Here is a 25416-nt window from a genome sequence, read left to right as displayed (position 1 = left end):
TTGCCAGCAGTAGAGAAGAACCGCTGAGCACTATGTGAGAGCAGCAGTCACTCAATAGCAGTCCAACAAACTCCCAATGCTACTCTCACAAAGAGCTCAGCAGTCCTTCTCTGCAAAAAAGACTCCTGGGGACAGGAAGGTGCACAAAGGGGTGAATTCACTAAGAGATAAATACCGCATGAATTTTTATGTTAAAATAACTCAAAAGTAGTCAAATCACTAAAAGCATGCGTTATTTACCGGATGTGTTATTTATGTTTTGCTATATATAACACGTAAATTTAGCTTTATTTTTGGCGTTATTTTTTCACAATTTTTTTTGCAGGCTAACACTGCACCAGAAGGCACTAATACATTGTTTACTTTTAATTTCCCAGCCAGTGCAGAGTTTCTCTAAGGCTGCTTTCACACTGGGGCGGTATTCAGGCGTTACAGTGCTAAAAATAGCGCCTGTGTAACGCCTGAAAAAAACTGGCCCCTTTAACTCCAGTGTGAAAGCCGGAGGGCTTTCACACTGGAGCGATGCGCTGGCAGGACGGTGAAAAAAGTCCTGCTAGCCGCATCTTTGCAGCGGTGAAGGAGCGGTGTATTCACCGCTCCTATACCGCTCGTACCCATTGAAATCAATGGGACACCGCGGCAATACCGCCGGCAAAGCGCCGCTGCAGCGGCGCTTTGCGGGCGGGTTTAACCCCTTTTCGGCCGCTAGCGGGGGTTAAAACCACCCCGCTAGCGCCCGCACACCGCCGCTAAAACGACGGTAAAGCGCCGCTAAAAATAGCGGCGCTTTACCGCCGACGCTGCTCCCACCCCAGTGTGAAAGCAGCCTAATTGTTCTTTTGTACATTTTTAAAATACTGCCAGCAAAAACCAGGTGATAAATAATGACTGTGTGCCTTTTCTAGTGAATTGACTTTAATGATTTCTCACTTTTTTTTTGCAGTCTTTAGTAACAAATGTGCGGTATTTAACTCGCATTCAATATTTTACTTTGATGAATAAACTCTTATTATCTCATGCAATATTTCTGAAAAATGAGTCACATGACCTTCATATCACATGCGGTAATCTTTAGTGAATTGACCCCAAAGTTTATTCTGTTGATTAAAGCATAACACCAGCCAAAACATTTCAGTTGTGAAAAGAATGGGGCAGAGCGATTTCTCCTGACTTCCTTTTATACCTGATACCTAGAAAGGAATCTTGCCAGTGGGGACAAAACCGCAATAAAACATGAAAGACACTAATACCTTATATTGTAAAATTTGCTCACACCCAAACACATAAAATTTCCCCAGCCCTAAATATATGCATATACGAATGTAAACACATAAGATGGTGCCTATGCATGAAAACATCAATTGCGATACATATGTTACATATTGCACGCCTGCGTGAGAGCAATATTTCTAGCACCAGATCTTCTCCATAACACCTGTATAGCGGACTTTTAACCACTTCAATACAGGGCACTTATACACCAATTTTCAGCTTCTGGCACTCTCACACTTTGAATGGAAATTACTCAGTCATGCAAAATTGTATCCAAAAAACATTTTTATCATTTGTTTTCACACAAATAGCGCTTTCTTTTGGTGGTATTTAACCACCTCGCGCCCGCCCTATGGCCGAATGACGGCCGTAGAGCAGGCGCGTTCGTCCGGGCGGTCGTCCCTGGACGTCCTGATGTTTACTTCCGCAATGCGCGCCGCCACGGGCGCGCATCGCGGAAGTTCTGTGTTCGCCGTGTCCCCCGGGGACAGGCAAACACAGATCGCTGTAAACGGCCAATCACAGCGGCCGTTTACAGCGTGATCGGCGTGTCCAATGGGAGATGATCTCATATGTAAACATATGAGATCATCTCTCAGCGCCGCTCTCCCTCCTCGCACAGACAGTGTGAGAGGGGAGAGATGAACGGCTGCAGCGGCAGCCGTTCTGCCTGTAGTAAAAAATAAAAATAAAATAAAGTAAAAAAATAAAATAAAAAGTGCCATCCTCCCCCAGCAGTGCCATCCGCCCCCAGCAGTGCCATCCGCCCCCAGCAGTGCCATCTGCCCCAGTGCCATCTGCCCCAGTGCCATCCACCCCAGTGCCATCCACCCCAGTGCTACCTTCCCCCAGTGCCATCCACCCCAGTGCTACCTGCCCCCAGTGCTACCTGCCCCCAGTGCCACCTGTCGTCAGTGCCACCTGTCGTCAGTGCCATCTGTCATCAGTGCCACGTGTCATCAGTGCCACATAGTGCCATCTGTCATCAGTGCCACGTATCAGTGCCATTTGTCATCAGTGCCACCTGTCAGTGTCACGTGCCATCTGTTGTCAGTGTCACGTGTCATCAATGCCACTTATCAGTGCCATCTGTCATCAGTGTCACGCGTCATCGGTGCCATGTATTAGTGCCATCTGTCGGTGGCACGTATTAGTGCCACGTATTAGTGCCATCTGTCATCAGTGCCACGTTTCAGTGCCACGTGTCTTCAGTGCCACGTATTAGTGCCACGTGTCATCAGTGCCACGTATAAGTGCCATGTGTCATCAGTGCCACATATTAGTGCCATCTGTCATCAGTGCCACATATTAGTGCCATCTGTCATCAGTGCCACCTGTCATCAGTGCCACATATAAGTGTCATCATTGCCACGTATCAGTGCCATCTGTCATCAGTGTCACGTGTCATTGTCCTGGTGCTTCAAAAGTGTAATAAATAGTCAACAAGTTAGATGTGTAATTTATGTTCCTAGAACATATGATGGCGCTACCTGCATGTTGGGCCCCTCTATGTGGCCAGGCTGTGAAAAAGTCACACACATGTGGTATTGTAATACTCAGGAGGAGTAGCAGAATTTTTTGGGGGGTGTCATTTGTGGTATACACATGCCACGTGAGAGAAATAACCTATTACAATGACAATTTTGTGGAGAAAAAAAAATGAAAAATCTTAATTTTGCAAAGAATTGTGGGAAAAAAATGACAACATCAAAAAGCTCACTATGCCTCTTACTAAATACCTTGGAATGTCTACTTTCCAAAAAGGGGTCATTTGGGGGGTATTTGTACTTTCCTGACTTGTTCGGGTCACAAGAAGCGAGATAGTCCACCAGTACATCAGATGTGATCAATTTTGTGCGATTCGCACCACACCTTGTAGACTCTCTAACTTTCACAAAGACCAAATAATATCCACTAATTTGGGTTATTTTTACCAAAGATATGTAGCAGTATAAATTGTGGCCAAAATTTATGAAGAAAAATTAATAATTTGCATAATTCTGTCACAGAAACAAAGAAATATGCGTTTTTTTTCCAAAATTTTCGGTCTTTTTTCATTTATAGCGCAAAAAATAAAAACCCCAGAGGTGATCAAATACCACCAAAAGAAAGCTCTATTTGTGGGAAAAAAAGGACAAAAAATTCATTTGGGTACAGTGTTGCATGACTGAGTAATTGTCATTCAAATTGTGAGAGCACCGAAAGCTGAAAATTGGTCTGGGCAGGAAAGGGTGTTTTAGTGCCCAGTAAGCAAGTTGTTAATAACCATTGGTATTTTTTTTGTTTCTATAATAAAATTTTGCAAATAATTTATTTTTGTTCATAAATTTGGGCCAACATTTGTACTACTACATATATTTGGTAAAAAAAATAACCCAAATAAGTGTATATTATTTGGTCTGTGTGAAAGTTATAGAGTCTACAAGCTGTGGTGAATTATTGAAAATTGATCACACCTGATGCACTGACAGCCTATCTCTTGAGGCCTTGAAATGTCATGAAAGTACAAATACCCCCCCCCCCCCCCAAATTACCCATTTTTGGAAAGTAGACAGTCCAAGGTATTTAATAAGAGGCATACTGAGTTTTTGAAGTTGTTTTTTTATTTCCCACAATTCTTGGGACTATTAAGAATAGATTTTTTTTTACACAAAATTGTCATAATAACAAGTTATTTCTCACACACAGCATATGCATCCTTTCAATTACACCCCAAAATACATTCAGCTACTCCTCTCGAGTATGGCGATACCACAAGTGTGGGGCTTTTTCACAGCCTGGCCACATAGAGAGGTCCAACATGCAGGGAGCATCGTCAGGTGTTCTAGGAGAATAAATTGCACATAAAATTTCCTAACGATCTATCACACTTTTGAAGGCCCTGGAGCACCAGGACAATGGAATTACCCACAAAATGACCCCATTTTGGAAAGCAAACACCCCAATGTATTTTCTATGAGGCATAATGAGTCTTTTCCACGGTTCATTTTTACACAAAGTTGTCCATTTATAAGATATTTCTAACACATAGCCTGCACATAGCAAAAATTACACCCCAAAATACATTCTGCTACTCCTCCTGAGTATACCACATGTGTGAGACTTTTACACAGTGTGGCCACATAGAGAGGTCCACCATTGAAGTAGCACCTTCAAGCGTTCTAGGAGCATAAATTACACATATAATTTCATTCCTTCCTATCACAATTTTGAAGGCCCTGGAGCACCAAGACAGTGGAATTTCCCACAAAATGACTACATTTTTGGAAAACAAACACCCCAACGTATATTCTATGAGGCTTGGGCTGCAGATAGATACTCTGATGGGCTGGTGACAGGTACTCTGGTACTCTGATGGGCTGGTGACAGGTACTCTTTATTAAGGGGGGGCAATCAGCCAACCGCTCTTCTCAAGACCTCCTGCTCTCAAGCTCCCTCCTTTCCTCCTCCAATGCTCGTCTCCAGGATTTCTCCAGAGCCTCTCCCATCCTCTGGAACTTGCTACCTCAACCTGTCCGGCTATCCTCTACTCTTGCTACCTTCCGGCGATCCCTGAAAACTCATCTCTTCAGGTAAGCCTATCACGTCTCCAACTAATCTTTTACCACTTTCATCAGCTCATTCCCCACAGTTACAACCTTTTGTACCACCTGCCCCACCCTATTAGATTGTAAGCTCTTCTGAGCAGGGCCTTCTTAATCCTCTTGTATTTTATTATATTATAACTGTATTGTCTCACTTTTATATTGTAAAGAGCTAAGTAAACTGTTGGCGCTATATAAATCCTGTATAATAATAATAATAAGAAGAAGAATCCTTGTCAGCCTTTCTGTCCATGGTCTTCAGTTAGTTCAATCATAGAGGCTCAGCCAGAGGCGTAGCTTGAAGCATGTGGGCCCGATGCAAAAGTTGACCTGCCCCCCCCCCCCCCCCCACTGCTTCCAACGTACGTGCAGATACATCCACTGCACGCCAAGATACTCAAAGTGGCTTAAGAGTTTTGAGTTGCAAGAGTTCCTCTTTACATCAGAGGACAGGGATTACCGCTGGAGAAGCAGAGGACAGGGATCCCTGGCAGGTCACTTGGCATTTGTTTTAGCAATTCCTGAAGGTTTCTCAGTCAGTGTTGGGAAGGACACCTCCCAGAGGTGTGTGTCTTTTCCCCAGTTGTCAGGAAAGTGGGGTAAGTAGACATCCCCGGGTGGGGGGAGGGGGTACAGAGAATCGCAGCTGGTGACTAGGAGACACTGAGCAGTGTTATACCTCACCAGTGACATCAGCCCCATCATGGCTACAGGACGGCACTCTCTTGCCTCACTGAACTCGTTTACCATTCCATGTTGCCAGCACACAGCACTTGCACACTTCCCCATCCTGGGCTGTTCTCCCCTCATGCTCCTCTCAGAAATTGGCTCACAGCTTCTCCCCAGCCAGTGGGAACAGAGGGTTGTGGACTGTGGAAGGCAAAGTAGAAGCCCAGTACTGGAGAGTGGCTGTGGGGCCCTAGGACAGATCGGAGCTGGATATGATAATATGACAGGGAGGCTGTAGGGGGCGCCCTGGAGCTAGGGGTGGGGATGTGATTGTGACCCCTGCAACCCCTTATGCTACGCCCATGGGCTCAGCATATATATAGGGGTTACCTAGAGCAGTCTGTATGCAAGTACAGCTTACCTAGGAAAATTCAATTCTCCAGACTGACATCCACCCATCAATGCAGTTTCAGGTTTTCATAACGCCAAGAACCAGCCCACTGGTTCCATCAGTGTTGAGGGCTCTTAGAGGAGGAGCTAAAGCTGTGATGTACAGCATCCTTCCAGCCCCTCTCACCAGCCACAATCTGTCTGCATTGTATAGAAAAGCACAGAACCAAGGATAACCTCACTGGGTCCAATTAAGGTATGTAATGAAAATTGAAAAAGATTTATTTAATATAAAGGCTAAGGTCTTCTTACCAGGAGCTATAATGCTCTTATTTTATCATTTCATATTTTAACCAGTTCCTGCCCGACATATGGCTGAATGATCATATGTTGTCCAGCTGTATCGGTGTGATCTGTCACCGGCTGCATCCATAGAACACAGCTGATGGCCGATCACTGTACCAACCGCTGCGGGTACCATGTGACCGCTGTAACCAATCACAACAGGTCACATGACAGTTGCTTTCAAGCCAGCCTTTGTATACAATTGTATTGCTAGCTATGATTGGTCAGTGATACAGACAGAGCCAATCACAGTCCTGAACCATGTGATTACTTCCCCAGAGTATTACAATGTTACTATGGAAACATTATATTTCTCTGGTCAAAGCATATTTAAAAAAAAAATAAAAATCGTTAAAAAAAAAGAAAATATATAATGAAAAAAAATTTGAAAAAAATTTGAAAATAATAATAATAATAATAATATATATATATATATATATATATATATATATATATATATATATATATATATATATATATATATATATATATATATATATATATATATATACACACATACATACATATATTTATTTATTTTTCCGTAGTGTCACCAGTCACTTTCTCTGATCACAGCCACACCTGTTATATGATGACGCTATACTGCATCGGTGACCGTATGTAAAAAAAATAAATTTTAATTCCTTCATTTTCCAAAGCCTTACGACAAAAAAATTACAACCTCAAAAAGGAGTACTTTGGGGTATATTTGTACTGTCCTGACCTTTTTGGGCCTCAAGAAATTAGATCAGTACATCAGGATTGATCAATTTTCATATATATACCATAGTTTGTGAACGCTATAAAACTTTCCTAAAGTCTAAATAGTATACACTGGTTTGGGTTCTTTTCACCAAGAAAATGTAGCAGAATACATTCTGGCCTAAAATTATGAAAAACAATTATTTATTTGCAAAATGTTATAACAGAAGCAAAAAAATATGCGTTTTTGTTTCTCAAAATTTTTGTTTTTTTTGTTTATTTAGCAAAAAGTAAAAAAAAAACAGTGGTGAGTAAATTCTCACAAAAGAAAGCTCTATTTGTGTGAGCAAAATGATAAAAGTTTAGTTAGGGTACAGAGTAGCATGACCACGCAATTGTCATTCAAAGTGTGACAGCGCTGAAAGCTAAAAATTGGCCTGGTCAGAAAGGGGGTAAAAGTGCCCAGTATTGAAGTGGTTAAACAAGCAAAATTGGGCATGAGCACGGTTTCATTCAGAAATTGTCTTCTGTGATGGATCTTGCAAATTTGCTAATTTGTGTTCTGTGTTTATATAAGAATGCATTTATTAACAGTAAAATATATAATTGATTAGCTGTTTGATTTTTGTAAGTGATTATCAGTTTATAGGAGGAGCCAGATGTGCTCATCAGTTTCCAGGGAGAAGAGTGCTGGCGGTATGGGATGCACATATTACTGTCAATCCAGGTAAAGGTGCAGCTGTCCATCCAGTTATTTCAAGAATTGTGATCCCCATCCCTTGTTTATTATTTCCCATTTACTTTAACGTCTATAGCATACAGTGAACAAGCAGTAATTTATCAACCTCCGAAGGAGATCCTCTAAGGATCATTTGTGCACTGCTATTCGGCTATTGGTGTGTTCTACTCAGATGGCACACCTTCCCTTATCCCACCGCCCCAGCGCCCTCATAAATCACCTTCTGCCTGCTCCTGCAAGGACAGTTATCCACTATGATGATTAGAATTATTATGGATATAATGTTACAAACCTGTATTTCTTCTTTAATATAGGTTGTAGAAAACTTTGCTCCTGTGTCCTCACCATCAGGGCGATCCCGAACCAAGACATCAACATACTTTAAAGTAGAACAGATATTAATTAACAAAACATTGCAGAACTGTGGAATGTAACTAGTTTCGATTGAAAAATCCCATGGCGTGCAAAACACACCCAAAAAACTTCCACCCGGTGCATAAAAAAAGTGCACACACATAAAGAGTGAAACACTAAAAAGTGCAGATGGGTGTCTGATGTCCTCCACAAGGAAGGACCATACCCTGATCCCCCGGGGCGTTAGGCTCCAGACAGGGACTGAGGTACCAGACTCATCAGTGGCCGTCTAGCCGAAGCCAGACGACCTCCTTTCCCCGGGAGGACTGCCGAAACAGAACCTCCTAGGTACTTGGTACTATGGGGCTTCCCCGAAGGTAGGCCCCCCAATGGAGGTTGGACCAAGCCAAAAGGCCTATGTCCGCCCTCCCAAAGACTTTCAGGATAGGTCCGAGGACCGACACCCTACTCATCACACGTGCAGTGACAAACGTGACAAAACACACACAAATAAAACAAATAAAAAGTGAGGAAAGGGATAGTGAAGAGGAGAGTGAAAAGGTGGCCATTGTGCAATACAATGACCAGGCCCTCCGGCCAGGAATCAAAAATTCCTCTGGTCCTAGCCAAAAGGCCGGGCCCTAGAGGCAGGTGTAAAAAAGCGTGTATCTGGTGATGTGACCTAGGTGCCGAATATCAAAGTGCAAAGCACAGTGAACATAAGGCACCCCTGGACTGCCACTCCAGGGGCACATCACCATGGGCTTTTCAACAGAAGCATTCCTGACCCCCCAACCCAGACCACGACAGCCCCCACCCCAGCCAGAATAGCATGGAGTTCCAGGAGCTTGGTGAGACCCTTTGCCATCAGGTCACACCCTCACTCCCATCACCCCTACCTAATTACATTCGGGAAGTACAGGCCGCCCCCCTGCTGGAACAGGAGAACAAGTGTTCCCTCCCGAAAAACTGACTGGAGCTAAAGCTGCCACAATCCAGGCCAGAAGGCCAGGGTCCCCTCCCCTGGCGCCAACCAGTGGTTCTCTATCCCCATCAGAAGGCTTCCCTTTCGGCTACGAACCGCTCCGGGTCACATTTACACCAACAGGCTTTGCATAGCAACCGCCACCCCTGCTCCACCTCGCCGTAGAACAGGGATGGAAGCAAGCGCCACCTATTGGTAACTGATAAGAACAGATACTACACTTGATCTTAGCCAAAAGGCCGAGAAGTGATGTGGAATGTAACTAGTGCTCTGCGCGAGGAGGAGCTGTGCATGAGAGTGAATGAGGAGGAGCTATGCAAGAGAGCGAGAGTGAGAAGGAGCTGTGCATGAGAGCTGAGTGTGAGGAGGATTTATGCATGAGAGCTGAATGTGAGCAGGAGCTGTGCAAGAGCTTAGTGTGAGAAGGAGCTATGCAAGATAATGAGTGAAGAGGAGTTGTGCAGGAGAGCTAAGTATGAGGAGGAGTTTTTCAATAAAGCTTAGTGCCGGAGAGCTGAATGTAAGAAGGAGCTGTGCAAGAGAGCGAGTGTGAGGAGGAGCTGTGCAAGAGAGTGAGTTTGAGGAGGAGTTATGCATGGGAGCTGAGTGTGAGGAGGAGCTACGCAAGAGATTGAGGAGGAGCTGTGCAAGAGAGTGAGTAAGGAGGCGTTATGCATGAGAGCTGGGTTTGAGGAGGAGCTATGCATGAGACCTGAGTGTGAGGAGAAGTTATGCATGAGAGCTGAGTGTGAGGAGGAGTTATCCATGAGACCTGAGTGCGAAGAGGAGTTATCCATGAGCTGAGTGCGAGGAGAAGTTATCCATGAGAGCTAAGTGCGAGGAGGAGTTATCCATGAGAGCTGAGTGCGAGGAGGAGTTATCCATGAGAGCTGAGTGCGAGGCGGAGTTATGCATGAGAACTGAGTGCGAGGAGGAGTTATGTATGAGAGATGAATATGAGGAGGAGCTGTGCAATAAAGCAAAGTGCAGGAGAGCTTAGTGTGAGGAGGAGTTATACATGAGAGCTGAGTGTAAGGAGGGGTTATGCATGAGAGCTGAGTGTGAGGAGGAGTTGTGCAAAAGTACCGACTGAGAAAGGGAGATGTGAAAGGGAGTTCAATGAGAAGAAGAAGTGTACAAGACAGCTGAGGGTGAGGAAGTATTGTGCAAGAGAATCAGTGGGAGGAGCGGTGGAAGAGAGCTTAGTGTAAGGACGAGCATTGCTAGAGAGCTAAATGTGAGGAAGAGCATTGCTAGAGAGCTAAATGTGAGGAGGAGCTGTGCAAGAGAGTGAGTGTGAAGAAGAGCTGTGCAAGAGAGTGAGTGTGAAGAGGAGATGTGCAAGAGAGTGAGTGTGAAGAGGAGCTGTGCAAGAGAGTGAGTGTGAAGAAGAGCTGTGCAACAGAGTGATTGTGAGGAGGAGCTGTGCAACAGAGTGATTGTGAGGAGGAGCTGTGCAAGAGAGTGAGTGTGAAGAAGAGCTGTGCAAGAGAGTGAGTGTGAAGAGGAGATGTGCAAGAGAGTGAGTGTGAAGAGGAGCTGTGCAAGAGAGTGAGTGTGAAGAAGAGCTGTGCAACAGAGTGATTGTAAGGAGGAGCTGTGCAACAGAGTGATTGTGAGGAGGAGCTGTGCAACAGAATGATTGTGAGGAGGAGCTGTGCAAGAGAGTGAGTGTGAGGAGGAGCTGTGCAAGAGAGTGATTGTGAGGAGGAGCTGTGCAAGAGAGTGAGTGTGAGGAGGAGCTGTGCAAGAGAGTGATGCTGAGGAGGAGCTGTGCAAGAGAGTGAGTGTGAGGAGGAGTTATGCATGGGAGCTGAGTCTGAGGAGCTATGCAAGAGAATGAGTGTGAGGAGGAGATATGCATGAGAGCCGAGTGTGAGGAGGAGCTATGCAAGAGAATGGCTAAGGAGGAGTTATGCATAAGAGCTGAGTGTGAGGAGAAGTTATGCATGAGAGTTAAGTGTGAGGAGGAGGTGTGCAATAAAGCTAAGTGCAGAAAGGCTGAGTGTAAGGAGGAGTTATGCATGAGAGCTGAGTGTGAGGAGGAACTGTGCAAGAGTGCGAGTGTGAGGAGGAGTTATGCATGAGAGCTGAGTGTGAGGAGGAGTTGTGCAAAAGTACTGACTGAGAAAGGGAGATGTGAAAGGGAGCTCAGTGAGAAGTGTACAAGACAGCTGAGGATGAGGAAGTATTGTGCAAGAGAAAATCAGTGGAAGAGAGCTTAGTGTAAGGACGAGCATTACTAGAGAGATGAATGTGCAAGAGACCTGGATTTGAAGAAGAGCTGTGGAGGATGAGCTGCACAAGAAGGCTTAATGTGGGGAAGAGCTGTACAAGAGAGCTAAGTGGGGAGGAATTGTGCAAGAGAAATGCAAGTGAGAAGGAGCTGCAGAAGAGAGCTAAGAATGAAGAGGGGCTATGCAAGAGACCTGGGTGTGAAGAAGAGCTGAGAGGTGTGTGACAATGGGCAGTGCAAAAGAGATGAGCACGAGAAGAACTGTGCAAGTGAGTTAATGTGAGGGGGAGCTGTACAAGAAAACAAATGTGAGGAGGAGCTGTACACGAAAACGAATGTGAGGAGGAGCTGTACAAGAAAACGAATGTGAGGAGGAGCTGTACAAGAAAACGAATGTGAGGAGGAGCTGTACAAGAAAACGAATGTGAGGAGGAGCTGTACACGAAAACGAATGTGAGGAGGAGCTGTACACGAAAACGAATGTGAGGAGGAGCTGTACATGAAAACGAATGTGAGGAGGAGCTGTACATGAAAACGAATGTGAGGAGGAGCTGTACATGAAAACGAATGTGAGGAGGAGCTCTACACGAAAACAAATGTGAGGAGGATCTGTACATGAAAATGAATGTAAGGAGGAGCTGTACTTAAGAGCTGAATGTAAGGAGGGGTTGTGCAAGTGTATTGAGTGTAAAAACGTTTTTAGTTTAAGAAGGGCGTGTTATAAAAACTTGCAATCACTATACAATTATTATTACATTTCCTAGGGAGCATACTTCTGTTCAGTACTAGAATTCGGTCTTCAAAAACACGTGATTTCGAGATCAAGCAACACCAGAAGGACCAAGCGCTATTTTAAAAGTACACATTTTTTGTTCACTCAAAATTGTTTTTGTCCCGTAGAGGTTTGTACGATGCAATATACAGAAAAAAAAAGCTACATAGACAATTTTTGATTCCTTTTGTGACTATTATTTATTTGTATTCACTCTCATGTCTCTCTCACATAAAATGTGAATCTATAGCAGCAGTAATACTTGTGATAAATGTTATCATTTGTAGCAACAGCTAGCTGTTGAGCTGGTGTAATAAATAATACTACATTTTATTCTAAGGACTACAGAATACAGTAAAAATAATTATGGCATACTAATTATTATTATTTTTTTCTTATAGAAAAGTCTTCTTAAAAAACCCAGGATCTTCAAAACCTAAGAATCTCATACATGCAAATCTCATACAGAATGTCAGACATGCAAAGTTGAAAGCTGAACTCTGAAAAAAATCATAAGAATTTAACCCGACAAGGAGAAGAATGGTTTCATGATATAGCTTGTTGGCGGAAAGGAAGGCAGGTGAATAGGAAGAATTAATATTTAAAAGAATTAACCTCAGAAATCAGTAATGCCCCATAAGCACGGTAGGACATTCCATCCACAAAATCCGTCAGAATTTTTCAGACGGATTTCGGCCAAAACTTGTGTTGCATACACACGGTCGCACAAAGTTGTCGGAAAATCCGATTGTTTGGAACGAGGTGACGTACAAAACGTACGACGGGACTACGTAGGGGCCAGTAGCCAATAGCTTTTGCCTCCAAATTTCTTCTGAGCATGTGTGGCACTTTGTGCGTTGGAATGCTCTGCACACGAAAAATTTTAGATCCAGCTCTCAAACTTTTTCCGTTGGAAATTCCGATGGAAAAAGTCAGATAGAGCCCACACACGATCGGATTTTCCGACAACATAATGTGATCGGACTTTTTCCATCTGAATTTGCAATCGTGTGCATGGGGCATCACAGTTGATATTTAACACCAAAGTCTTTTTTATATTGCTTTTATTCTCAAGCACCAATCATAGATATTAAGTCAGAAACTGAAGTCAAACTGCAATGAAGAGAAAGAAGATAGCAGATAATGTATACCTTTAATTCAAAGAATGGATGAAATGGATCTTCCAATGGATCACAGTAAATCTGAAAAACAATGTCCAGTTTATATATATTTTTTATATGTATTTATTTTTCACATACAATTTATAACAATGAATAAAATGGGTAAAACAATTCAGAGTATTAGATATCAAGTTTTCTAATGGTTCTCTGAAAAGTATTAGGTCGATTCACACTAATGCATTTTTTGATGCATTTTGCAGAAATGCAGGGACATTTTTTAACATGGGTTCCTATGGAACATGTTCAAATCAATGCATTTAGGTTTGTTTATTGTTACAGTTCAGGTAATATTTTAATACAATAAGAATTGAGAGGGGGAGGGGGGTACCAAATAAAGAAAATTGGGGAGGGGGGACGGGGTAGGGAGTGCATTGTATACAAGACAACTTATAGGCATCTTAAGAATTTGTATATCAAATCGTACAGTTATACCCATTCAAAAAGGAGATTATCATAAGACCTCCCACGCGGTTTCGTCTATCTATGGACCCTGCCTGGTAGATTTATTCAGTCAGGGAGCATGCAAGCCTATAATGGTAACCTATCTGGCATGGGATGGGTCAACTGTATGTGTGGCCTCATGGGTCAACCGGGTAGGGAGGGGAAAGGTGTAGATAATGGGAACTCAGCAAGGAGAGTCTCTCAGCTTTATAATTAGTATATACCACCAGGAGTAGTGATGGACGAACTTCCAAGGGGACGTTTCGCGAACGCAGACCGTGAACGTGGCCGATAGTTCGCGAACCGTAACGTTCGCGGCGGGCCCCATTGACTTCAATGGGAGGCGAACTTTGCCAACCTACAGGTCAAATTTGCAGCCACAAAATAATTACTAGCTGTGCAAACATAGTCCCACCACATGGCCAATGACATAACACATGTATGAGGTGAATCTGGGATCGACAACTACAAGCATTCTTTTTTTATATGTGAAATTGAGGACTGTGGAGCGCATGAAGGCAATGGAGGAGAGGGAAGGTCAGGGTAGGCAAAGAAGAGGGTGCAGGAGATGATCACCAGCAGCGTGACATACAGCAATGACACCTGCACCGTGATAAGAGTCATCTGACACCAGCACCATGATAGAGAGCACTGACATCAGCAGCGTGACATACAGTAGTGACACCTGCACCATGATAGAGTCATTTGACACCAGCACCGTGATAGAGAGCACTGACATCAGCAGCGTGACATAAAGCACTGACACCAGCACCGTGATATACAGCACTGACAGCAGCACCGCGATAGAGAGCACTGACATCAGCAGCGTGACATAAAGCACTAACACCAGCACCGTGATAGAGTGATCTGACACCAGTACCGCGATAGAGAGCACTGACATCAGCAGCGTGACATACAGCAATGACACCTGCACCGTGATAGAGTGATCTGACACCAGTACTGTGATAGAGAGCACTGACATCAGCAGCGTGACATAAAGCACTAACACCAGCACCGTGATATACAGCACTGAGAGCAGCACCGTGATAGAGAGCACTGACATCAGCAGCGTGACATACAGCAATGACACCTGCACCGTGATAGAGTGATCTGACACCAGCACCGTGATAGAGAGCATTGACATCAGCAGCGTGACATAAAGCACTGACACCAGCACCATGATATACAGCACTGACAGCAGCACCATGATAGAGAGCACTGACATCAGCAGCGTGACATACAGCAATGACACCTGCACCGTGATAGAGTGATCTGACACCAGTACCGTGATAGAGAGCACTGACATCAGCAGCGTGACATAAAGCACTCACACCAGCACTGTGATATACAGCACTGACACAAGCACCGTGATATACAGCACTGACACCTGCACCGTAAGCAGCCCCAGGAGGAAGTCAGCAAAGCACAGGGATGGTGGGAGCCCCTCATAATAAGCAGCCCCAGGAGGAAGTCAGCACAGCACAGGGATGGTGGGAGCCCCTCATAATGAGCATAGCACAGGGATGGTGGGAGCCCTCATAATATGCACAGCAGAGGTACATCCCCAGGAGGAAGTCAGCACAGCACAGGGATGGTGGGAGCCCCTCATAATAAGCAGCCCCAGGAGGAAGTCAGCACAGCACAGGGATGGTGGGAACCCCTCATAATGAGCATAGCACAGGGATGGTGGGAGCCCCTCATAATATGCACAGCAGAGGTACAGCCCCAAGAGGAAGTCAGCACAGCACAGGGATGGTGGGAGCCCCTCATAATAAGCAGCCTCAGGAGGAATTCAGCACAGCACAGGGATGGTGGGAGCCCCTCATAATAAGCAGCCCCAGTAGAAATATGACACCGCTCAACCTCTTCAAACAGGAGGGTACGGGCATATAGTACGGTATGCTTTTTTTGGACAAGGAGGTGAGCCAAATGAAGAAAGAAGGTCTGTGTGCTCAATTAAAAAAATTGTTTATAGACATATACATGGTCTACTGGTCACATGTGTTGAATTCCTCCGAGATCCATGCCTCATTCATTTTTTGAAATGTGAGGTAGTTAACACTGTCGTGAGCTAGGTGAGTACGCTTATCGGTCACGATCCCCCCTGCTGCGCTGAACGTCCTTTCACAGGACACTGGACGAGGGGCAAGCCAACAGTTCGATTGCAAATTGGGCAAGCTCTGGCCAGAGGTCAAGCCTGCCCACCCAGTAGTCCAGGGGTTCATCACTCCTCAGAGCGTCCACATCGGCCGTTAACCCGATGTAGTCGGACACCTGACGGTCTAGGCGTACCCTGATGCTGGATCCGGATGACACCTGTCGATGGGTCGGCTGAAAGAATGACCTCATATCCGAAGTCACCAACACATCTTCAAACCGGCCTCTTCTTGCAGGCGCTGTTGGATTGATACCCACAACTCCTTCTCTGGGAGTGGGAATTGCTCCTCTGCCAGCGCTCGCAAAAGCAGAATGCAGCATTTCTCGAAGCAAGGCCTGGAAGTGCTCCATTCTGACAGCCCTCTGTGACGGCGGTAACATTTCCGCCATTTTGTGTTTGTACCGGGGGTCTAAGTACATTGCTACCCAGTACTGGTCCTTGACCCTTATGCTTTTTATACGGGGGTCCCTATTAAAACACTGGAGCATGAAGGCCCCCATTTGCACTAAACTGGAAGTGGTGTGGTGGCCTGGCTCCTGCCCATCATCCAGGATAATGTCGTCCTCTTCATTCTCCTTTCCCCATCCACGCACAACAACAGGGATCCCAGAAAGGTTTAAAGCATGCTCTTCTTGCTCCTCCTCATCTGCCCCGGCACCATCCTCCTCTGACTGGTCTTCAGAATCCTGTTGTTCACTTGTCTCAGATAGAGTAGCCCCCCCCCGGGAATTCATCCAGCATTGCGACTTCTCGCTTGGGGCAGCAGTCAGCAGTAGTGCAACTCTTCCCGCTCCTGCTCCTCCACAGCTTGATCAATGACACGACGCAATGCACTCTCCATAAAGAAAGCATAAGGTACCATGTCACTGATGGCGCCATGGCTGCGACTGACCAGTTTGGTGATCTCCTCAAATGGCCGCAGAAGTCTGCATGCGTCGCGCATGAGCAGCCACTGGCGTGGTGAAAAAACCCCCAGCTCCCCAGAACCTGTTCTGCCACAGATTTCATACAGGTAGACGTTAACTGCACGTTTCTGCTGGAGCAGCCTATCAAGCATATAGAAGGTTGAGTTCCATCGCGCCGGGCAATCGCAAATAAGACGTCTGACCGGCAGATTGTGTCGCCGCTGTATGTCAGCAAGGCGAGCCATGGCCGTGTAAGATCTTCTGAAATGGGCCGAGATTTTCCTTGCCTGCCGCAAGATGTCCTGGACCCCAGGGTATTTGACAACGAATCGCTGCACGACCAAGTTTAAGACGTGTGCCATGCATGGCACGTGCATAATTTTGCCCTGTTTCAATGCGCTAAGCAGATTGGCACCGTTGTCACACACCACTTTACCAACTGTCAAATTGAGCGGGGTTAGCCACTAATCTGCCTGTGAGCACAAATCTGAAAGGAGTGCCGGGCCAGTGTGGCTCTTGGCTTCCAGGCACAACAGACGCAGCACGGCATGGCAACGTCTCACCTGGCATGTCGAATAGGTTCTGGGGAGCTTGGGCGGCGCAAAGGAAGAGACGCTAGCAGCGGAAAAGGAGGAGTCAGCTGAGGAGGAGAGGGAGGAGGATGGAGTAGGAGGACGAGGAGAAGAAGAGCCAGGCATGCAATCCGTGGCGGTAAAACCAAATCTACACGGGTGCCACGGGTTACATGCTTGACGGCCGTCAGAAGGTTCACCCAGTGGGCAGTAAAAGTGATATACCTTCTTTGCCCGTGTTTGCTAGACCACGTGTCTGTGGTCAGATGTATCTTGGCACCGACACTGTGTGCCAGAGATACATTCACTTGCCGCTCAACATGGCCATATAGCTCTGGGATGCCCTTCTCTGAGAAATACTTTCTTCCTGGGACCTTCCATTGTGGTGTTCCAATGGCCACAAATTTTCGAGTCCACCAGTTTATATGGCAGTAGTTGGCAGGCTATCAGTTCTGACAAGCCAGCCGTCAACCGTTGGGCAAGAGGGTTATCCGGCATCATCATTTTTTTAGGCCCACGGAAGCCTGCCTTTTTGTAGAAAAACGTGAGCTTGGCGTGATGGAAGGTGGAGTGGAGGACAATTGTGAGGAGATGGAGAAGTAGAAGACGAGGCTGGACGGTAAAAGCCTGGAGTGTGGCTTTGTGTGTTCTGTTGCTCCCACTGGGCTCGGTGATGGCTGCTCATGTGCCTTCTTAAGGTGGTCGTCCCTAGGTGAGTGTTGGGCTTACCGCGACTAATGCGTTGACTGCAAAGATTGCAGATGGCAACGCTATTGTCAGCAGCGGACACGTTAAAAAAAGCCCACACTGCGGAACCGGTGTCCTGGGAGCGCCAGATGTGACTGTTCATGGTCGATGACTCGCTCCTGATACATTTGCAGTCTGCTTTGTCCCTCCTGTGCAATGTAAGTTATTCCAGCTTCTCCTCCCTATCTGCTGGTCCATATCTCCCTCTGAACTCCCCTCCTCTTCCTCTCTTGTGGGCACCCACGTGACATCACTAGACACGTCATCATCAACGTCACCTTCCCCACCGCTATAAGTAGAGATCTCGGAGTAGGCAGCAACACCCGAAACCAACCTCCTCCTTGGGCTGATCTGGGTACTGTTGTCAGACTGCTGAGTGGCGGTTGTTGCTACCTCCTCTTCCTGATCCAATACCAAGAGTGGCTGCGCATCAGAAATGTCTTGATATGGATCGGAAAATAATTCCTGTGACTCAAGCGGAAGGTATGTGGTGGTGGTGGTGGTGTTGTTGGTGGTAGTGTCTTTGGGGGTGCACATAGCAGAGAATGAAGAAGAGGGTGCAGATCGAGAGGATGAGGAGGGTGCAGAAGAGTAAGGCTGAGTGAGCCACTCAACCAAGTCTGGTGCGTCCTTTAAAGTAATTGAACGCACCTTCTGCAACTTCCCACTTTGGCTCAAGCCTGTTGCTCCTGCCCTACCCCTACCACCCCTGTGGAAGGGCCTGCCTCTTCCTCTGCCTGTCATTTTTTAAATGACCCTGTGACAAAACTCTCAGTCCCTATACTGATAAAGGACTACTGCAGCAGAAGGGCAGCAGTCAGCAGTAGTGCACCTCAACCCTATGTATTGTGGACCTATACCAGTCCTTAAGGAATAGCAGACTGTACCTCACTCAACCATATGTACTGTAGTACCCTAGACCTTACCAGTCCTTATAAGGACCTTTGTGGAACAAGTAGGTTGTGAATGATTAGCAGACTGACCCTCAGTCCCTATACTAATAAAGGACTACTGCAGCAGTAGGGCAGCAGTCAGCAGTAGTGCACCTCAACCCTATGTATTGTGGACCTATACCAGTCCTTAAGGAATAGCAGACTGTACCTCACTCAACCCTATGTACTGTAGTACCCTAGACCTTACCAGTCCTTATAAGGACCTTTGTGGAACAAGTAGGTTGTGAATGATTAGCAGACTGAACCTCAGTCCCTATACTAATAAAGGACTACTGCAGCAGTAGGGCAGCAGTCAGCAGTAGTGCACCTCAACCCTATGTATTGTGGACCTATACCAGTCCTTAAGGAATAGCAGACTGTACCTCACTCAACCCTATGTACTGTAGTAACCTAGACCTTACCAGTCCTTATAAGGACCTTTGTGGAACAAGTAGGTTGTGAATGATTAGCAGACTGTACCTCAGTCCCTATACTAATAAAGGACTACTGCAGCAGTAGGGCAGCAGTCAAGTATAATATTCTTTCTATATTTGTATATTCTATATTCTTCTAATATTATAAGTGTACAAGCCTATTACCATACCAGTACTGAAAAGAACCTTTGTGGACCCTAATAGTAACAGCTACTGATTAAACTGACTGTCCCTCACTGCCTCACACACAGTTTCCTGCCTGTCCCTATTTAAACTGACAAAAATGAGGCTGCTGGAACAATAACTTGAATAGCTTTTGTGGACCTAATAGTAACAGCTAATGATTAAACTGACTGTCCCTGCAGCACACAGCGTCCTGTCCCTTTCTCTACACTGACAAAATACACTCAGGCTGCTGCAACAATCACTAGCACAGCAGTGACTGAAACCTATATCCTGAACTACACCTAACACCTATACCAGTCCTGAAAATAACTTTTGTGGACCAAATAGCTAGCGATTTGGGTCACTGCAGTCTCTCCCTGCTCCACTCAGCAACCTCTCCCTATAGTGACAGAAGAAAGAATGTAAAATGGCTGCCGGATCGGGTCTATTTATAAGTAAGTGGGAATGTCCAAGTGTCCATGTGCTGTAATGTCTCAATTGGCTGTCCTGTACCCCATGATGGATGTGTCATCATAGGTCAAAGTTCTTTTACACAGTAAACACGGAAGTCCGCCGGGCGAACGGCGGCAATAGTCCGCCGATTGGGCGGATGGCGAACAGCCGAAATTCGCCGTGAAACGACCGCCGGGCGAACCGTTCGGCCATCCCTAACCAGGAGATCTGCTCTGAGCCCTCTGGTCTGGGGGACCATGTTGAACGATCTGCCTACGCACCACATTTGCAAGACCCCGTTCTCACGAAGCCACACTATTGAGAAAGGGGACCGATGAAGAGTGATGGAGCCAGGGATACCAGAGGGACATATACTTATCCCATCTATCAGTTTGTTTGGCATGTAATTCTTCCATGAGCATAATATCATTCATGGCGTCTGTCCACCTCGTAATTGGGGGGACGACATCCTTTTTCCAGAATTGAGAGATAACACGTCGAGCTGTGGACAGAAAGAACCGAAACAGGCTCTTTCGGTGCAAGCTCACTGGTCCTGGGAGTATGCAAAGTAAAGCTATTTGTGGCGTCGGCAGAACATGAGACATCATACAGGTCATTATGAATTTTAAATACCTTGTCCCAAAATGGGCGTACTCAGTCGCAGTCCCACCACACATGGACATATGTGCCCTCTACTCCGTGACAACGCCAGCATTTTGCTCACCGTGACTGGATCCCTGTACCATCTTGCCAGCAGCTTGTAATTTTTTTCTTGTGAGAAACCGGACATGGAAGACTTGTGAGTAATTATGAACAATGTGTTCCATTGTGACGGGGATATTTCCATTCCGAGGTCTCTGGACCATTTTTGTGTGAAGTTTGGTGGCGTGTTATAAGAATGTAGTTGGATGTCTTTATATATCAGAGATAATGAGTGTTTAGGTGTTCGGGAGAGACCACACATATCCTCGAAAGTTGTGAGAGGTCTATGTACCTGCCTAGAGAGATGAAGTGACTTACAGTATTGTGTTATGGTTAGCATGGAGAGCCAGTCTACCTGGTTCAAAGGTTGGGGATCTACAGGTGCCCAAAATAGACTGGTGGAAGCCTGAACAAACTGCCTGGCTGTAGGCCACTGGTCCCTAGAGTAAGAACCACATTGTCTCCTTGTGTAAAATGTTGAGAGTGCCGGGTTGTCGAATAGGGGTGATAGGGGCTCGGATCCGTGGAGATGGAAAGAGAGGTTTGTTTGCGATACCAGAGGGTGAGCGCTGCTATCGTTAATGGGGAGAGTCCGGTCATGATGTGAAATTTCACGTGATAGCCCCACAAAAGGGCTCTAAGATCAACATGAGCCATGGTTTGTTTGATTATTGTAGATGGCTTGGTTAGGGGGCGTGGGAACCATTCAAGGAGTCGTGATGAAATGGCCGACAAGTGGTACAACTGAAAGTCCGGGAGACCTATGCCCCCCTTGTCTTTAGGAGCACACAAGATTCTGTTTTAGCCTAGGTGGGTGATTCTGCCAAATAAACCTGACCGCAAGGAACGAAGCATATGGAAAAAGGCCATGGGAAGGGTTATGGGTAGTGTCTGAACAAGTACAGCAACTTAGGCAGAATGTCCATTTTCAGTACATTCATACGTCCCCACCAAGATAGTTTGAGGTTATGCCAAGATTCCAGCGAGTGACAGATTTTCGCCAACATAGGGCTGTAATTCAGGGCATAGATGTCTGTAAAATTCCTGGGTATCTCTGCCCCCAAGTACTTAACCGAACGTGGTTGCCATTTAAAGTTAATGAATGAGTATTTCAAGACAGCACTAAAGCATTAATGCAAGTGAGGTTAGAAAGCAATGTAGCACCATTCAAGAAGCAGAGAAACATAAACAAACTGAATAACTAGAACCTCTACGTGGTTCAAACTCTGATAAAGTCTGAGCTTCCGAGGTGCGATGCAACAAATACGGTATACATGTTAACCTTCAACTTATCTCAGGGATTCATGGACCGAGTAAAGCTAGGAAACAAAAACCCCACCAGCCGGTGGGTTTGGGGGAGTCTCATCCAGCTGGAGATATAGAAGTGTTGTCCATCCAGAAGACAAGGGGAGGCCAGGTGTGGCCGAATGAAGAGGCCTGTCCGGGATCCGTATTTGTGGTAGCTCAAAAGTTCCAAGGAAGGTGGGTAGGTCCCCCAGTGTGCGGAAAGTCGCAGAGTTGCCATTCTGGGTTGCGGAGAGCTGAAAAGGGAACCCCCAGCGATACTTTATTTGTTTGGCTTGTAGGGCGTCGTTAACTGGTTTCAGGACCTTCCTCATCAGAAGGGTTTGCCTGGACAGGTCTGTCAGCAACATGATAGGGGTCTCGTTGAACAAGATGGTCTCTTGATGCCGGGCTGCTTGCATAATGTCCGACTTGACATTGAAAAAGTGCACACAGCAAATAACATCTCTAGGATAAGCTGAGTTCAGGTTGCGGGGGCCCAGAGATCTGTGAATGCGATCAGTTTCAATCTTAGAGTTTGCAGGTTTATTAAGCAATTGGTTATACACCTTAGTCCTTGTTTTCAACAGACTCAGGTAAGCCGCGCATGTGGATATTATTCCAGCGACTCCTGTTTTCCTGGTCGTCCAAACCATAAAATAGCTGCTGGATTTGGTTAGCGTGTTCCTGTAATATGGTGTCCTGTTCAGACAATCTGGAGATCGTTTCCTCCACTGTATGTTCAATATCTTCCAATCTATGCCCAATATCTTTGCGGAGGTCTTTCATATGATCTTTCCAGTCTGCTAATATAGGATTCAATGTCCTGCTTACTGGGGAGGGCTTTGAGATAGGCCTCCATATCCCATCTATCCTTCTGTGCGGGGGGCCTGGGGGGATGGGCTCCTGGATTGAGAGGAGCTGCCCGGGGGTCCCCGTCTGGGTCTGGGGATCTGGGGGAGTGGGGTAGTTCGTCCCTTGACTGTACCTGAGACGCGGTCCGCCGCCATCTTGGGTGTGGAGGCTGCTCTGTGTCCCGTGCCTTTCACGGGGAAATAGCTCCCTATTTCACCCGAATTGGATGTTCTGGAGGAGTGGGGGGTATTGCTGGGTCCCCTCCTGCTCATGTTGAGCTGGGTATTGGGCTCGGTCCGTGCTGCTGCCGGCGGAGAGAGAGAGAGACGGGAGCGGGAGCTGGGCGCTTACATGTCCGTCCTTGCCATGCGCTAGGCCACGCCCCCCACATCAATGCATTTTAGTGCCTCTGCATTTTTGGAAAGGGTTGGGGACTTTTTTCCCGCAAAATGCAGCGTTTTGCATGTAATAGAATTCAATGGAACCGCATCCAAAACGCAAGTACTGTGTTTTTACCACGATTTGCATTTTTTTTTATTTTATTTTTTTACACTGTTTATAGCTGGTTGCTAAGGAGGGGGCCAGGAAGCTGGCTGGATGAGTCACCAGCTGTCAAGTTGACAAAAAAAAACAGTGTGGGGTCCCCCCTCCCTAGATCCATACGACGAACTTTAAAAATGGCGTGGGGGTCCCCCAAAATCCATACCAGACCCTTATGCAAGCATGCAGCCTGGCAGGTCAGGAAAGGGAGGGGATGAGCGAGCTCCACCCCCCTTCCTAAACCATACCAGCCCTCAACATGGGGGGATGGGTGCTTTGGGGCAGGGGGGCTCTGTTCTTCCTCTGCCGTCACCGCTCCTGCCAACGATACTCCTCCAATGCTGCGTCCTGCTGATCTGTCTGCGCCGATGTCCTGCATGTCTTAAATAACGATGGGGGCGTGGCAATCGGATTACGTCATCTGGAGGCCACGCCTCTTGTGGCGTCACCACCCGGGGCATGATGGATCTGTGGCGTCGCCCCCATCGTTATTTAAGACATGCGGGACATGGGCACCGACAGATCAGCAAGACACAGCATCGGAGGAGGATCGGCGGTGGCGGGAGCAGCAGAGGAAGAAGAACACCGTGCAAAGAAGACAGAAGAAGAGCGGAAGAAGAAGCAGGGGAAGAAGGAGAAGACCGGAGGATGAAGATGCGGGAGAAGATGGAGGAAGAAGAAGCGGAGAAGAAGAAGATTTTTAATAAAAAACTTGTCAAAAACTGTCTACTGTATTTAACACTACACTACTTTTTTTTTTAATGTGTAGGGGTACAATACCCCATACTCATTCATATGGGGGGGCGGCATCTGGGGGCCCCCTTGTTAAAAGGGGCTTCCAGATTCCGATAAGACCCCCACCCGCAGTCCCAGACAACCCTTGGAGGCTTTGGGGTTGGGGGAGCAGAGCCCCCATGTTGAGGGCATGTGGCCTGGTATGGTTCAGGAGGGGGCGCGCGCTCGTCCCCTTCCTTTCCTGATCAGACGGGCTATGCTCGGATAAGGGTCTGCTTTGGATTTTGGATGGACTCCTACACCATTTTTTAAAACATTTTGGCGTGGGGGTCCCCTCCCAATCCATACTAGACCCAAGGACCTAGGGGGACTCCATGCTGTTTTTTTTCACAATTTTTTTTTTAGCTGGCATTTTTGTTTTTTTTACATTCAGCGGGAAGTTAGCTGACAGCTGATGACTCATCGGTTGCTAAGGACGCGGTAGCCGGCTTCCCGGCCCTCTCCTTAGCAACCAGCTATATGCAGTGTAGAAATTAAAAAAGAAAAAAACGCAAAAAGCAAATCGTGGCAAAATCGCTGTAAAAACGTGTGTCCAAAAACGTGGCAAGCGCCGAGAAAGCACTGCAGAAATGCTCAAAACCAACATGCATATATGTGAATCGAGCCTTATATTCTTTCTGGTTTTAAAAACTGATTGCAAAAGGAAAACTGTAACTAAAGATGAAGATGTGTGTTATCCCGCGCTCCCTTAATCCCCCCACTAAAAAAGTGGCGTAGTAGTGTTAATATAAAATAACATATGGGGAGCTGCAAACAAATTTTCGTGTTCCCACAACTACAAAAATACTATATAGTGATATACATTACCTCACAAAAGAGAGTACATTTACATTTTTGTAAATACTTTATTGTATTTTTCATGTGACACTGAAGAAAAGACACTTTGCTACAATGTAAAGTAGTGAGTGTACAGCTTGTATAACAGTGTAAAGTTGCTGTCCCCTCAAAATAACTCAACACACAGCCATTAATGTCTAAACCTTTGGCAACAAAAGTGAGTACACCCCTTAGTGAAAATGTCCAAATTGGGCCCAAAGTGTCAATATTTTGTGTGACCACCATTATTTTCTAGCACTGCCTTAACCCTCTTGGGCATGCAGTTCACCAGAGCTTCACAGGTTGCCACTGGAGTCCTCTTCCACTACTCCCTGATGAGATCACAGAGCTGGTGGATGTTAGAGACCTTGAGCTCCTCCACCTTCCA

At 46.1% G+C, this 25416-nt stretch overlaps 1 protein-coding gene and 1 pseudogene across 2 annotated transcripts in view; both read right to left on the bottom strand.

The window, feature by feature from the left end:
• Window positions 1-25416, bottom strand: part of LOC143960912 (RING finger protein 112-like) — a 97302-nt gene that overhangs the window by 23421 nt on the left and 48465 nt on the right. For both annotated transcript variants that reach the window (XM_077469928.1, XM_077469929.1), the window contains exons 7-8: window positions 13200-13250; window positions 7994-8080 (exon numbers count right to left, since the gene is read on the bottom strand). In XM_077469928.1, the coding sequence (XP_077326054.1) occupies window positions 7994-8080; window positions 13200-13250 (138 nt within the window). The remainder of the gene's footprint in view (window positions 1-7993; window positions 8081-13199; window positions 13251-25416) is intronic.
• LOC143964597 (U2 spliceosomal RNA) lies at window positions 9160-9291 on the bottom strand (annotated as a pseudogene).

This window comes from Lithobates pipiens, unplaced genomic scaffold (genome assembly GCF_037356315.1).
Source record: "Lithobates pipiens isolate NorthernLeopardFrog02 unplaced genomic scaffold, aLitPip1_a1.2 Scaffold_8, whole genome shotgun sequence".
In the NCBI taxonomy this organism is placed as follows: Eukaryota; Metazoa; Chordata; class Amphibia; order Anura; family Ranidae; genus Lithobates; species Lithobates pipiens.
This window is presented reverse-complemented; position numbering and strand designations above follow the sequence as displayed.